The sequence below is a fragment of the Pipra filicauda genome, unplaced genomic scaffold, assembly GCF_003945595.2.
Source record: "Pipra filicauda isolate LSUMZ 115617 unplaced genomic scaffold, ASM394559v2 scaffold245_size1146780_pilon, whole genome shotgun sequence".
In the NCBI taxonomy this organism is placed as follows: domain Eukaryota; kingdom Metazoa; phylum Chordata; class Aves; order Passeriformes; family Pipridae; genus Pipra; species Pipra filicauda.
This window is the reverse complement of record NW_024104360.1, coordinates 15,631-30,472: the sequence shown is the minus strand read 5'-3', so window position 1 is coordinate 30,472 and position 14,842 is coordinate 15,631. Positions and strand designations below refer to the sequence as shown.

The following is a 14,842-nucleotide window of genomic DNA, read 5'->3' as shown; positions in this document are numbered from 1 at the left end:
AGAGTATTTGAGGGGGTGACAAATAGCATGTTTTCCACTATTTTTTGGAAGACTTAAGTTGAAAATAACTGCGTGTCCCGACAGTATAACTATGCCATTTTGGTGCCACAGATTTGAAAGTTCTCTTTGGAAGTACATTGGGCTGTTATATATAGCTTTGCTGAAAGATACTTATCATTGAGAAGGACATCTCCGCCAGTTGTTTAGAATTACCCTTGTCCTATTTTGTCATGAAACTCACTTAATTTGAAAACACATATGAAAAGAGGAACATATTTATTTCATGTCAATACCAATATCTGCCAATACCTTAACTCCTGTCTGACTCCATTATCTAAATAATAAAGAGGTGTTTAAAAGGAAAATAATTTTGTGACATTTTCTATCCACTGACCATAGCGGTAATATGACAATTATTATTTCACCCAAGATTACTCTGTGACTCTCACTGTACATAAGGCAAAGAAATAATCTCTTTTTCTGGCAAATAAATCAAATGCTTTCAAAGATCTTCAGCAGCACTGAAGCTTGAAGCACAAGCAGCCTTCCAAGATGACAATACAATCTCTATTATATTTGTCTCTATTATATCTCTCTTTATATTTGTCTCTTTTTTTCTTTCTGGAACTACAGCTTGAATACACAGCAAGGCTGGATTTTCTGTGGCGTGTACAAGCAAAAGAAGAAATCAATGAAATGAAGGAGCTGAGGGAGCACAATGAAAACATGTTACGGAATATTTTACCCAGCCATGTTGCCCGTCACTTCCTGGAGAAGGATCGAGATAATGAAGTATGTGTCAGTTTTATTTCTGATATTTTTGTTTAATTAGTAAAAGAAAAGCAGATCTGTTAGGAAATTGTTGAAACTTAGTTCTCTATAGGATTTATTGCACAAATACTGCCAATATTTGGTATCTGATTCACACTGAAAAAAAAAATTCATGTTTTGAAATAAAGGTTCTAGGGCCACATCAGGACTGATGTTTCAATGTTCAGACTCAACAGCAGGAAATATGTGGATCTACTAGAGCAAGTCTAGCACAGTCACCAAGATGATTAGGGAATTGGGACACATGACATATGAGGAGAATCTGACAGACCTGGGATCGTTCAACTTTAAGAGCAAAATGCTGAAAGACGATGTCATTCTTGTCTTTCAGTACCTAATGGGTGTTTATAGAGAAGAAATTATTAGAGGTCTGGAGCATCTCTCTTATGAAGAGAGACTGCAGGAGCTGGGCCTCTTTAATCTGTAGAAGACTGAGAGGGGATCTCATTAATGTATATAAATATCTCAAAGGTGGATGCCAAGAGGATGATGCCAGACTCTTTATGGTACTGCCCAGCAACAAGACGAGAAGCAATGGCCTTACCTAAAACACAAGAAGTTACACCACAACATGAGGGAGAACTTCTTTACATTGAGGGTGACAGAGCACTGGAACAGGCTGCCCAGGGAGGTCATGGATTCTCCCTCTCTGGAGACATTCAAAACCCACCTGGATGCATTCCTGTGTAACCTGCTTTAGGTGACCATGCCTTGGCAGTGGGGGGTTGGACTGATGACCTCCAGAGGTCTCTTCAAACCTGTGATTCAAACCTGTGATTCTGTGAAGATAGAGCCTAGATCAGCCCTCAACTGAAGAAGGCCATGAAAGGCTTGACCTAGTTGGCCCTGCTTTGAAAGAAAACTGTATTAAATGACATTCAGAAGTCCTTTCTAACCTATGAGTCTATGAAGATCTATTATTCATAGAAACAACATGTGAATTTAACAGAATGTCTGTGCAAACTTACAATAGCCCAGTGTTGCAGAAGTACTATTAGAGCCCTGCTGGTGATTATGGAAGCAATCTGTGCAACAGGCAGCAACAGACCTGAGGCTCTCGTATCTTCAGACACAAGAGAACATTTTTGCCATTTCATATTGCCCCTGAATTGCCTCTTTACAGCAGTTAACAAAACACCCATTTCAGAAACATAGTTTGTGGCTATGTTCCTAAAAAGTGTTTGCAGTACACAAAGAAAAACATGTTAAAGGAGACTCTGGATATTCCTAAGACAAAGCTTGAAGAGGTATAAAGGAAAGTTCAGAATTTGTTTCTGAAAGCAGCAGTAAATCACTTACTTCTTATTTGAAATAAGGCAAATGCATATTATAATATTATCTGTAAATAAAGTCTACTGTATGATAAAACTGGAATATTCTCACATAATGTTGGAATAATCTTTTAGAAAATGGGGAGGTATTTTGCAAGATTCACATTGCCAGAACTGACATATCTTTCATTATGCAGCAATAAGACATCAAGGCCACAATTTTCTGATTGTACATTTTGGAAATAGACATAGCTAGACAAATTAGACTGCACAATGAGGAATCTTTGTGTTCTGATTTCAAGTATCACCTAGAGAAGGACGACATAGTGAGAAGCTACAAGAAAAGGTACTTTAGAAATCAATCTCTTGAGAAATTTTACACTCTGTGGGTATTAAACTGCCATAAAAACACTGCTCTGCACATGAGAAAATGTATGGGTGAAAGCAACAAGGTTAAAATGTTTCATTGCAAATGGAGCAGACCCTGGCACCAACCAAGAGTGTATTCTGGCATATCTGCATTATGGATTTTCAGGAAATAAGTTTTTTATCTTACACTTTCATTCACATACAGTCACATGCATAATAATTTTCAGAAGTAAGCAGATGCCCCATGGCTCACTGCTGATGCTTCAGTAATTTGCCACTGAATTCAATTCCACCACCCCTGCTTTTTGTAAGGCAATTTCCAGAGTAACTATACTTGTGGATGATTTATGCATGAGCTGGCAGACTGTAACATCTACCAGATTTCAGTACAATCAATCCTGCAGTTCATGTCTGGCCATTAAGTTAATTTCTCTGCTCTCAAAAAAATGAATTCCCAAATGTGTACTGTAGCATTTTCTCATGGATGTATTATTTCTGCCTTGATGCTTCTTACCAAAAATAGAAAACCAGAGCAGCTGAAGGTTCAGCCAGTTGTTTTCTATCTTCATGATCTGAGGAAAGAGTATGCCTGAGTGTGTCCGTGCTTCTCCTAGCACATATTGTCAAATCTTCCATAAACATCCACAAACTAATTTGTGTATTATCTTTCTCTATACTCACAAAAGGGAATAAGAGCGTCCTTAGAGTGTGGCCTCCACAACCCTGAAGATTTTCTTCCATGAAAGACAGTGTAAGGGCAGGAAAGGAATCAATTGTGTTTTCTCAATCAAAGCTTTGCTGGGACTTCGCAAACTGGAAAAATTTCTCCACTTTTATTGTGAGACACTTTGTTAAAGAGCCCAGCTAAGTAGCAGCATTAATGGCATATTAAAGTGCAGGCCTGGGATTCAGGATGCTTTTCTAGGGAGAAGCAGAATGAAGGAAGAAGAAAAGCCTGAAGTGTTCACATCAAGTGTACGGCAACCAACAGTAAATCTTTTTAATATAAGACCAAAGCACCAAAATTTTTTAAAGCCACTACCAAGAACATTGAGAAAAAAGTACTTCAGGTTAGAATGTCATGAGAAAAGTCCCAAAACAGAAATGGAAGTGTCCACCATTGGGTAAAACTATGGAAATTGAATCTTGGGAAAAAATCAACAAAGGAGAGTGCATATGGTAGTGGTATATTACCAGGAGTTACTGTGAAGCTCTGCCCTTGGCACTTTTAAAGTTGAAATTAATTTGTTCCTAAAAATTAGCTTTAGTTCAGAGAAGAACTGTCCACATTTTCACACAGGTAATGTCACAAAGCCCTCCATCTGTTACTCAGTACCAGAGTGAATTATATGAATAATGTAAGTGGGAGCTTATTCCAGGGCATACTTTGTCCTAATAGCCTCCTGTGACTGATCCTTTATAAGCTGCTTTCTGTCCCCAGTAACTCTACTATCACCCTCACTTCTGTTTCTCTCTCCTTTCAAACCCTATTAGCAGGAACATCTCCCGAGCCAGGCAACCAAAGAGCTCCATAGTCACCTTACAAGAAACCCAGTTTACCAGATAGTAAGGGCTCTCTGAAACTTGTGAATAAACAAACTTGTAGAGCTGCAGTAGTTTGAAGTACAAATTATCCACCAGAAAATGTGGTAACTGAGAGTATTTTTTATAAAGACATCATATTAGACATTTTAAGTGCTCCCATCTTATCCCCGTCAATAAATAAATTTATAAATATATTTTCAATTACAAAAGTTTGAGACAGACTTAAACAATAATAAATAGCAAACATTAGGTTCCTTTTACTTGTCTAAGTGTTCAGTTATTTGGTATTCATACTTGCAAATGAATCCTTCATTTCTTCAAGTCATTCCCCTTATAAATTAAAAGGGAAATTTCTATTTCATTTTTGCTGGTGTAGCCCCTTGACCTGAGAAGCAGAAGGAGCAGGCTTCCAAAGAAAGGGCAAACCCTGCATACAATCTGCAATAAAAACATAAGAGCTGTCAGCCTCATCCTGTTGAACTTGGCTAACACTTCATACAATAATGCCAACATCAGATATTAAAGTATTATGCATGGAGAAAGTAACAGAACTATTTTAATTGCAGCTAATTACACTTTTTCCCTATGTTACCACTTCAATTCATCATTCTTCATTTTTCTTTTAGGAATTATACTCTCAGTCCTATGATGCTGTTGGTGTGATGTTTGCTTCTATTCCTGGATTTGCTGACTTTTATTCCCAGACTGAGATGAATAACCAAGGAGTAGAATGTCTGCGCTTGCTGAATGAAATCATTGCAGATTTTGATGAGGTAATACCAGCTACTAGAGAAAACCTGATAGTGTTTAAACAGTGAGTTTTAAAATATAAAATATCTCATCCTAAATTATCAAATTTAGTAATTATTTTGCTTCCAATAATTGACTGATTTTTTTTTTCTACAATTAAAATTATCTGGTTTGTTTTTATACCATTCATCTTGCCAAATGTTGGTCTGAATGACCTAGTGAGATAGAGGCTGAAAGCAATACTTGAGTGTAAACATTCATAAGTAAAAGCACAGATCTGGGTAACTAGAAGAAGAAAATGCCTTAGTTCTGTAGAAGAAATAAGCATGAACATATTTCAGCAGTTCTGGAAAACAGTGGTCTAAAAGCAAACAGATAAAAATGTTGTTTTGAAGGTATTGGTTGAATGGACTCAATGAATGCTAAAGGTAAGACAGTGCCAAGTTAAATGTGAAGCACAGAAGCAAATGTTGGGTAGAGAATGAAAGGTGGTGGTGATATATTAACTGAAGAGAATTGTCTGGTCAGGGATTTTAGAGAGGTAAATGAAGTAAAGCTGCTTGTTTTACTTAGGAATTCAGAGGTGAAGGGAATTTATTTTTTTTTAATGGAGACAAAAAGGAAAAAGAATTTATTTAGGTATCCTGTCCAGGTAATTTCAGAAAAGGAGCTGAGGAAGGGATAAGATAAACAGGAGAAGAAGAGTCAGATTCCCAATGTAGCTATTGCTAGGTGGAAGTAAAGGAAACCTGGTAAGTAAGGAGGAATTTGCATACTAAGTATTGCATACTCTGCTAACTATTTAGTAAGGAAGTTTAGACAGGTAGTTTCAAGCCTTGCAACAAGCCCAAGAGGAACTGAGAAAAGAGACAAAACATCGAACAACAAAGAGCTTTGAAAAAACTTCAAAACCCGGAAGGGTGCAAAAATGCTGCCAAAATTACCTGGCATAGGGAATTTTAACCTATACACTGCAAGCAGTTTTCAGGAGTGTGTAGCCCTCCTCAGCTTCCTGAGTAGTAGAAATAGCATTTGAACCATCTCTACTTATCAGTGAGATTGCATCTGTGTGCCAGACTGGAATGGTCTAGATGGAAGGGGGAAGGGGAAAATGTGGAACCGTTGGTCTGTGACTCCTTATCCTGGGCACGTTCATAGAGTGGCTGCTCATAAAACCAGGGTTAAGAGCACCAGACTCTGAGAGACACTGAAACTGAGAGTTTATCCTTATAATTGGTGCAATACTAAAACTATCAGTGAGAAATAGAAGAATTCACAGGGAATGTATTCCTGTGGATTTTAGAAAGGAACAAAATTCCTCTCCTATGAAAAGAACTCTGTCACCTGCTAAGCTCCTGCACTGCTTTCCCTATGGATATAAATACCCACTTCTTACCTCCAAGATCTTGCACAGCTGTCAGCATGCTTCTTGATTAATAGCTTTGTTTTTCTTTCCAGATCTGATTAAAATGATTACTGCTCAAACTTAAATTAATTCATGGCAATAGTCTTTCCATTAAGATATTTTGTCATGCACGTTCACGCAATCTTCACAATAAAATTCCATTGTTGCTGCGGCGATTACTGAAGAAAAGGTTTTCATCAAAACCTTAACGCAATATTACTTTCAGGCCCCTAACACTGGCTCTGTAATTAATAAAGGACCTAATTAGGGACTGTATTATGTCCCAGACATGTTTTGTTGAATAATAGGTATGTTCTTGGTATGAGTATTAAATGAAATTATGTGATCCCCTGCTGACTGCTAACCTACTTGCAGCATGGTCTTGTCATTAGTTTATTCTGCCTAAGCAATGTGAAAGGTGATATGCCAGAAAAGCAACTCAAGGGAGTAATGATACCCATGGAAAATGAACCAGAAGGCATTCTGGGCATTCAGGGCTATCAACGTTTCCATGTAACTATTGACTGACACTACATGACGTTGCTATTCCTTTTTTTCATTATGCTCCTTGCCAAGATTTTCTGCTGTCTCGATACAGTCCAGGAAGCAAAATACACATGTGCAGACTGAGAGCAGAACAGGTCTGTGATCCATGGGAAAACTTTGTTCCTCAGCATCATGTGAACACCTCTGTAGAGATACCGTAATGTAGAAAGCACAGGAGTGTAAGACATGGGCACCTGGTGCCATTTACATATCCTGATCTGAGAAAACAACACGGGATTTCAGCTGCCATGCTGCATTACCGGAAAACCCATGTTGTTCTAGAGTAAGCCGTTGGAGGTTTTGGAGGAAAGTGTGCTCTAGATCACACTAGACATACATGTTTAGACAACTGAATTCAGTTCCTAAGCTCAAATCAGATTCTACACTGTGAGTCCCCTCTTTTCATCACTGAGATAATAGTATTAGGGATGATCTGTCCATAGGGCCAGGATGATGTTTCTGAATGAAAGGAGAGGTAAAAATACAAATTGAAACAAATTGAAAAAATACAAATTTCTGGCTTGGAAAATGTGATAGGTGCAAAAGAAGGAAATCTGGAAAGTAAGGAAATCTTATTTCTTCTATTTAGAGGGTTTTCCTTGTTACGGCAAAACAGTGGGGTTACAGTCTGGATCTGTTATTTTGCTTTCCACGTAATGGATCTATGTTGGACAAAGCCAGTCAAACAAAAAATAGTGAATGGTGGAACAGAACCTGCCACTGAAAACTGCATGGGGTAGGTGCCCACAGAGCAGTCAGGTTGTGATTGGGTGTTTCTTAGGGACCTGAGGGAACATGGTCCAAAAGTCAGTCTTGGAGAGTAGGTGGTTGACTCTTCTCAAAGGACTGCCTCCACTCAGGGGTTTTTTATTGGAGGTGTTGGTTTCTGGACTGACAAAAAGAAACAAACATGAACATCAAAAATCTACTTTTATAATTACCTATTTTTTGTATGACTGTAGTCTTAAGACACATACAAGGCTAAAGTCTTAGAGAAGTTGGACCAAAAATTAACATTGGAGCATTTCTCCTGAAATCACAAGTCTTGAAGGATTTCTTTTAAAATGTAATATTCTTTCTAGCCTTTTTAATCTATTATTTATGTCTCTTAATGTTACAGTTGTGATTTGTGCTTTAATAGGAGTTTTCTTGTTCAGAGTTGGGGTTTTTTCCTCACATTTTCTTTATCCTGCAGTGATTTACATAATGAATATGACAACAGGTATTAATATACTATGTTGCCACAAGTAGAGGTTTCAACAGAACACTAGATCCTGTTTTCAGATTTCCTTCGATTACCCTTCAGTTGTTTGCCATGTCCTGGAATATTCTTTTTTTTACTATCTTGTACATGTTATCCCAGGTCTGAGCTCCCTACAACCTTGGCTGTGCAAGAACTGTAGCATCAAGCTTTTAAGGCACAAATCACATTCTAGTGTTTGAAAATGTTCCCTGGACTATTGTGGTAAATTAGCAGCCTATTTAAAATGCAGCAAATAGCAGCTGATTTAAGACTGAGTTGGAATACCTTTCCCCAATTTCAAAATCCATCGACCTGTCATACTGTGAAGAAAGTAATTGGTAAATAGATTGTTATTTGAAGAAGGAAAGAAGCTATTGAACAGGCCAGATATAGCAAGGGGGAAAAAAAAGAGATTTGGAACAATAATGGACAAGGGGTAAAAAGACAACCTGAGATCATTTCTTCTAAATTATCTCACAGACAATAGTTTCCTTCTTTCTTAAAAAGAGTAATTTTAAATATTTATTACACGTTTTAAATTAGTGTTCTGTTTGCTGTTACTTCCAGCAACCATGAGGAAATGAAAATATAGACTGTTTTCATCTAAGCCTCTTTTCTCCCCTTGCCCACACACCTGGTGCTCTCAGACTGCTCATAAAGGCAGAGCTGAGAGAAATGATCTTTAAGAGAGCAGTTGGAAGGGCTGCCCTTGTAGGAGGGAAAGGTACATCATGGGCTTTTCTGGCAGTTTGAAGAAAAACGAGAAGCAGGTCAAGTTTTCGGAGTTTCCTGGCTTGGATGGGAGCCATTAACCATATGGCTTTGTATTCCCTCCGCTCAGTGCTGAGCAGCCTCCCATTAGAGACAGATGGTGCAATATCTGCACATGAACAGCAAAGCTTCCAAGACCCCAGAGCTCCAGCTGACGTACACTGTGGTTAGTTCAATGGCAGGGGATATTTCATGTTATGCCTTTGGTATGTTTCTCCCTTTGAATTAAATAATCCCCTTAATAGACAGGAAATTCCAACCCACAGAATGGAAAAAGAATGCACAACAGTGTATGAAAAATAAGGGGGAAATATTTCATTAAATTTTTGCCTGACCACAGAAAGACTTTTTTTTGCATTTAAACCACAAGTGGAGACTTTAAAACTGAAAGTTTGAAATTCCTTTACTTTGTGAACAGATTTTTTTTTTTCCCCAGAATTTGCTAACCGTATTGATACCTGCATTCATTAGATACCACACAGTTTATCACAGATCCCAGGAGTATTTGGCATTAACATCAGCAATAAACATTTTAAAAGCCTGTGATGAGACGACTAATGGCCATGTACCACAGTCTATTGTCATTGATTGAGTCCACATCCTGAACTCCGCTTAGGTCTTTCAAGGAATGTAAGACTGGTTTCTATTCCATGAAAATCTTATGTTAAGCCATAAATATAGACTTGGAATAGGGACCAAACTGTCACTCTCACTTCACTCAGTGCTTCAGTCACTAGACTAAATTTATTCTTCCTTTTCCAGATTCTCAAGTTCTTTATACCTACTTAACACCCATAGAATCATAGAATGGTTTAGGTTGAAGGGACCTTAAAGATCAACTAGTTCCAATCCTCCTGCCATGGGCAGGGACACCTTCCACTAGACAAGGTTGCTCAGAGCCTCATCCAGCCTGGCCTTGGACACTGGTCTCATCACCTGAATTGTTGCTGTAGCAGCACTTAATTTGCAAACTGAGTTCCTCCAAAAGAGTTTTAAGAACACTTTTAAGTGATCAAATCTTCTTCTATTCACACATACATACACAGAGAGTTTGTCTTCACTAATAGTCAGTGATCATACCTCAGGAAATGCAGGACTCAGATGCATTTATGTTAAGCTGGAATATGTATGTCTTACATTAGCCATTATGGGATTTACCAAACAGCACAATTTGGCTTGAATGCACTCTGTGAGTAGGTGATATTGGAAAGTCCCAGATGAGTGTGTCCCAGAACCCAGAATAAACTGTGTGCCATGACCAAATGAAAAATACCACAAGCATAAAGATTCATTTTCATACCTGTATAAGTATTTTGTGTTAATAATTACAAAAGTAACAGGGTTTTTTTTACATATGTGTTAGTTACTAGGTGAAGAGAGATTTCAAGATATTGAAAAAATTAAAACAATTGGCAGCACATACATGGCCGTGTCAGGATTATCACCTGAAAAACAGGTAAGAGAATAGTTTTCTTTAAAAAGCAAAGCTTGTGATTCATCTAACCATTCATACTGGAAAATATTAGTGTTATCTTTGTGTTGCTCATAAAGCTGTTTTGGCTAAAATAAAATAGACATTTAGGGTTTCTGGCAGACAATAGTTGCACTTCTTGATGAATTGAAATGCCATCTTCTGCTTGAAACAAGAACCATATGGATTCTTTCCTCAAATTTAGGTTTATAGGAGAAAAAAAACTTCCTTTCAATCACACCAATATGAATCTAGATCAGGTCTATCTATATCTTCAGAAATACTCTAAAGTCATCACTGTAACTCACATTGGAACATGACTGACAACCTCCAACAATTGATGAAGAGAGAGGATCTATTAACTGACAGCATCCTTATGCAAGTGTAATGCTGCATTTGTACTGTTTTGTGACACAGTTTATCTACAGACAGCACAATAACTATACATCAGAAAGAAAGCAGACCATCAATTCAACTGAAGAACAAGCAAAGCAAGCTGAGGGGGAAATCAGTCACAGAGGACACATACACAGTCACAGCCATAAACCTCAGATAAGTCAGATGAGAGAAATACATTATTAATTCCACACAAGAACTTGCCTGGAAACAGGGTCTCCAAAGGAGTTAGATGAGGCTCTAAAACACATCCAGTGAGAAGTTGGCTGTTGCTCAAAGCTGTCTTTTTGGCAACTGGTGCCTCTCCCCAGGGATGAGCATCACAAAAGAGGTGCGCTGCCCTGGATCAGTCCCAGATTGGGAATCAGATCTGCCCACGATGATCACAACTGCCAGAAAAGCAGAAGCCAGATTAGCAGGAGCTTTATAAACTAGAACTTTTCCATTGTTTTTCTAGAATACATTATAAAACACATGGAGTGTAACTAGCTGAGTATTTCCCACCTACAGAGTAACAAGTGATGCTGACAGCTAGAAATCTACAAAACTAGACATGCATGGGACTGTTGATTGTTCCAAGTCAAAATGCTTCTGTGTACAGGTGGGCAGAGAAGGACTGAACCTCAGGGAGGTAGCTGGTTATAGCTACATGGCTCCTAACCTCTTCTTTTGATTCTTGAGGGAGGTAAAAATCCAAAGAGAGAAAAGCTTTTCCGAGACTGATTAACTCATCTCTTTTCTCGAACCATAAGACCTTAATGGAATTTTAAAGTATGTTTGAGATATACCTGTCTTCATACATATATGTCTGCCACCTTATCAGCATCTAAGAAGTGTAGGCTGCTGAGGGAGGTTGCAGGGCTGCAATCAGAATGAGGTTGAGGACAAAGCCTGAGCACAGTGTGAAAAGAACAGGGGGATGCCAGAGAGAGGTTCAACACTGAGGATGATGAAAACTGCAAAGAGCTGGACTGCATGACCCATAGAGAGACTTTGAACTAAAAACTGGACATTTGAAGAAAGAATTACCTTGCTTCAGAACAGATGACATGATATCACACCATCATTGGGCCAAATCCACAGTTGTTCCTTACTCCACTGCCTCCCTTGAGAATCCCTGCCCCATTATCTGCTCTGTTTGTGTTCTGGAAAGACCAAAATCCACTGCTGGTCCACATCTGTATATTGACTGCCCTGTAGGAATTGAAATGTAGGGGAAAGAGCGGGACGTGACCTGACTGCCCTAAGCAAAGGTGATTAAGGAGCTACAGAAGAGCCTTTTATCTCTCCCTTAACTGGTCCCAGGTTACTTGGCTTTCCCTGTTGTTCTGTCATTGTCCGTCCCTGAGAGCACTGGAATTGGTGCTTTTCCTGGGTGACAGTTTCAGCAAAGGAGAATCACATCTTTCACTTCTTTCGCTCTACCTCTTGCTTACATGGGTCATCTCTGGTTCTCGCTAGTTTTTGACCCTTGCACCTGAGCTATCTCAATCCTCTTTCTCAGCCTTAGATAGATTTCACATGCCTTTTTAATTCTCATGATTGTCTGTGAGATTGTTGACAGGAAGTTACTTTCTTTGGTATTTTACACCAAGCTTCTCTCTATCCAGGTATGCAAGTGTTGTAAGATAAATGGGAAGCATTACCATTAATAACACTCTACCTCTCTTGGATCTAGTATGTTGAGGCTGTTCTTATAGATTCCAAATTCAAATACTTGGCACTTGGTAGGGATGGGTGGGCAAATGCAAAACATTTCTAACATATTGGTCTATAACTTCTTCCTCAGCAATGTGAAGACAAATGGGGACATTTGTGTGCCCTGGCTGACTTCTCCATAGCTCTGAATGAAAGCATACAGGAGATCAACAAGCATTCATTTAACAACTTTGAACTCCGTATTGGTAAGCATGGTTCAAACACAAGAATTAAAGTGGGGTTTTGTCTGCAAGGAGCTGACTCCAAAGAGTGCACTCCAGGACCAATGCATGGATGTGTACAATTTAGGAGAGTCCAAATACGTAATCCTCTGTTTTCAAACTGACTTCATCCTAGGCAAAATCAGAAACCAAAAGTACTCCATTTGCATAATATTGGCTCTGACTTGGGGATTGCAGGAGTTCAAAGTTTCAGTGAACTGTGAGTGGGGAGAGTAGTTAAGCTACTGTCTTTATCAAGTCTGGGCAAGAGACCATAGATATAACACAGAAAGTGATCTGAACAGCTCAGACCTAGCCCCAGGATTGATACTCACACAGTCTCTAATTAATTTCCCTGTCTAGGATTCTTCTTCAGTAAAGGGGTAGAAGTAGCTTCTTTTAAACCCTGAGAGTAGTACTTTAGTTTTGCACAATAATTGAATTTCAGTTCCAATCCGGCCAGTGGCAGCAGCTCTGAATCGCTGTGATAGGGAGCTATTATCCTGGATGGGATGTCTTGGATGGCTAGTGGAATGGGACATGAAACAATGGATATATGGCACATAGAAGGAGTAAATCTGAAGATGTAAATCTTCTCATGCTGATTGGATCACTGGCCAAACCCAAAAACCGCATGGAAGAAACATGTCATTTACAACCCTGCCATAGAAAATCTGAAGTATATTCAGCAGTCACAGCATGGAGGGCCACAGCACCACTATCTGATCTGCACTTCCTAACAGTTTTGAATGCAAAACTCTCAGTTCCCAAGATTTCTCAGGGAACAGGCATCCACTCAATAAGTGTGGATCACTTGCAAAGATTTAATAGAGCGTGAATACAACACTCTTTGGAAATATTTCTATGACCATTTCAAAAAAATCTTTTAAAAAAACCCTAAGAAACTAAAACCCTTTTTCCAGAGATGTGTCTTACAGTCTCACTAAATGTATGTTTAAATCACTGCTACAGAAAAAAACTAGTTATTGCTTGTCTTGAATTTATGCAACAATCTTACAAGATACAGTCATTATATAACTTCATAGAATGCTTTAATATTTTCACTTCATCGAACATAAGAATGTAATTTCCTGGCTGTATAACACTAACAAGGTTGCCTTCAACAAGGCAGAAAGATCCTTCCAGAGAAATCTTTCCTACTATGTGAGAATAAGTTTGCAGGAACTTTGATAATAGTGTGCACAATACAGATGACACATAAGTGATATGATTCCATTGACATAGATGTCCTATAAAATAACCCTGTGGATATCACTTTTCGTGTTTTCTAGCTTTTCCATTTTTTTTTCCCCTTAGTTTCTTTATACATACACCTCTTCCTTAACCTCAGAGATAAGTGTATATGAATCAGTCTTCATCTGGTTCTTAAGAGCAAATATGGTCTTTAACCATCCTTGTATAACCATTTATCTTCTCAATTTTTTTTTTTAATTTGTTATTAGGGATTAGCCATGGCTCTGTCGTAGCTGGAGTTATCGGTGCTAAGAAACCCCAATACGACATCTGGGGCAAAACAGTTAATTTAGCCAGTCGAATGGACAGCACAGGTGTTAGTGACAGAATACAAGTGCCTGAAGAAACGTATCTGATCCTGAAGGACCGGGGATTTGCCTTCGACTACCGAGGAGAGATTTATGTCAAAGGTATCAGTGAACAGGAAGGAAAAATTAAAACATATTTTCTTCTAGGAAGAGTACAACCAAATCCTTTAATCTTACAACCAAGAAAACTGACTGGACAGTATTCATTAGCAGCTGTTGTATTAGGACTTGTACAGTCTCTTAACAGGCAAAAACAGAAACAAATCCTTAATGAGAACAATAACTCTGGAATCATAAAAGGACATTACAACCGGAGGACTTTGCTCACTCCCGGTGGATCTGAGGCAGCAGCCCAGGCAGAGGGGGCTGACAAAACTGAATTGCCATAATCAGCATTGTTTGTGTTTTTTTTTTTATTATTATTTCTTTTATATATAAAAATAAATATACAAATAAAAAGGGTTTAATTTTTTTTAGAAGAAGTGTGATTTTTTTACCGGTGTGATATTTCTATGAGATTCAAATTCCTACACTTTTACAATGGTGCCAGCATCTTTCCCCACCAGCCGTGGTTAGCCTCTGAATGTCCAGAAGCAGTAGCCGTAGGCCACCACTCTGCTGTGTCAGCTACCTGCAGAAAGGCACAAGAATAAAACCCTGGCAGGAGGGATTTAGAACATGAATTGTGTAGGGAGTTAGTGATGGCAAAAGGAGGGAATACTGCCCACACTTTTCAGATGAAAGCAAAGCAGAAGCAAATTGA

The 14,842-nt window shown here is 38.5% G+C and overlaps 1 protein-coding gene across 2 annotated transcripts in view; it reads left to right on the top strand.

Moving 5' to 3' along the window:
• The window catches only part of ADCY8 (adenylate cyclase 8), a 132,778-nt gene extending 118,223 nt beyond the window's left edge, over window positions 1-14,555 (top strand). For both annotated transcript variants that reach the window (XM_027720806.2, XM_027720805.2), the window contains 5 exons: window positions 634-792; window positions 4,643-4,789; window positions 10,095-10,187; window positions 12,388-12,502; window positions 13,981-14,555. In XM_027720806.2, coding sequence (XP_027576607.1) covers window positions 634-792; window positions 4,643-4,789; window positions 10,095-10,187; window positions 12,388-12,502; window positions 13,981-14,468 — 1,002 coding nt within the window. In that variant the 3' untranslated portion in view covers window positions 14,469-14,555. The remainder of the gene's footprint in view (window positions 1-633; window positions 793-4,642; window positions 4,790-10,094; window positions 10,188-12,387; window positions 12,503-13,980) is intronic.
• Window positions 14,556-14,842: the final 287 nt, after the last annotated feature.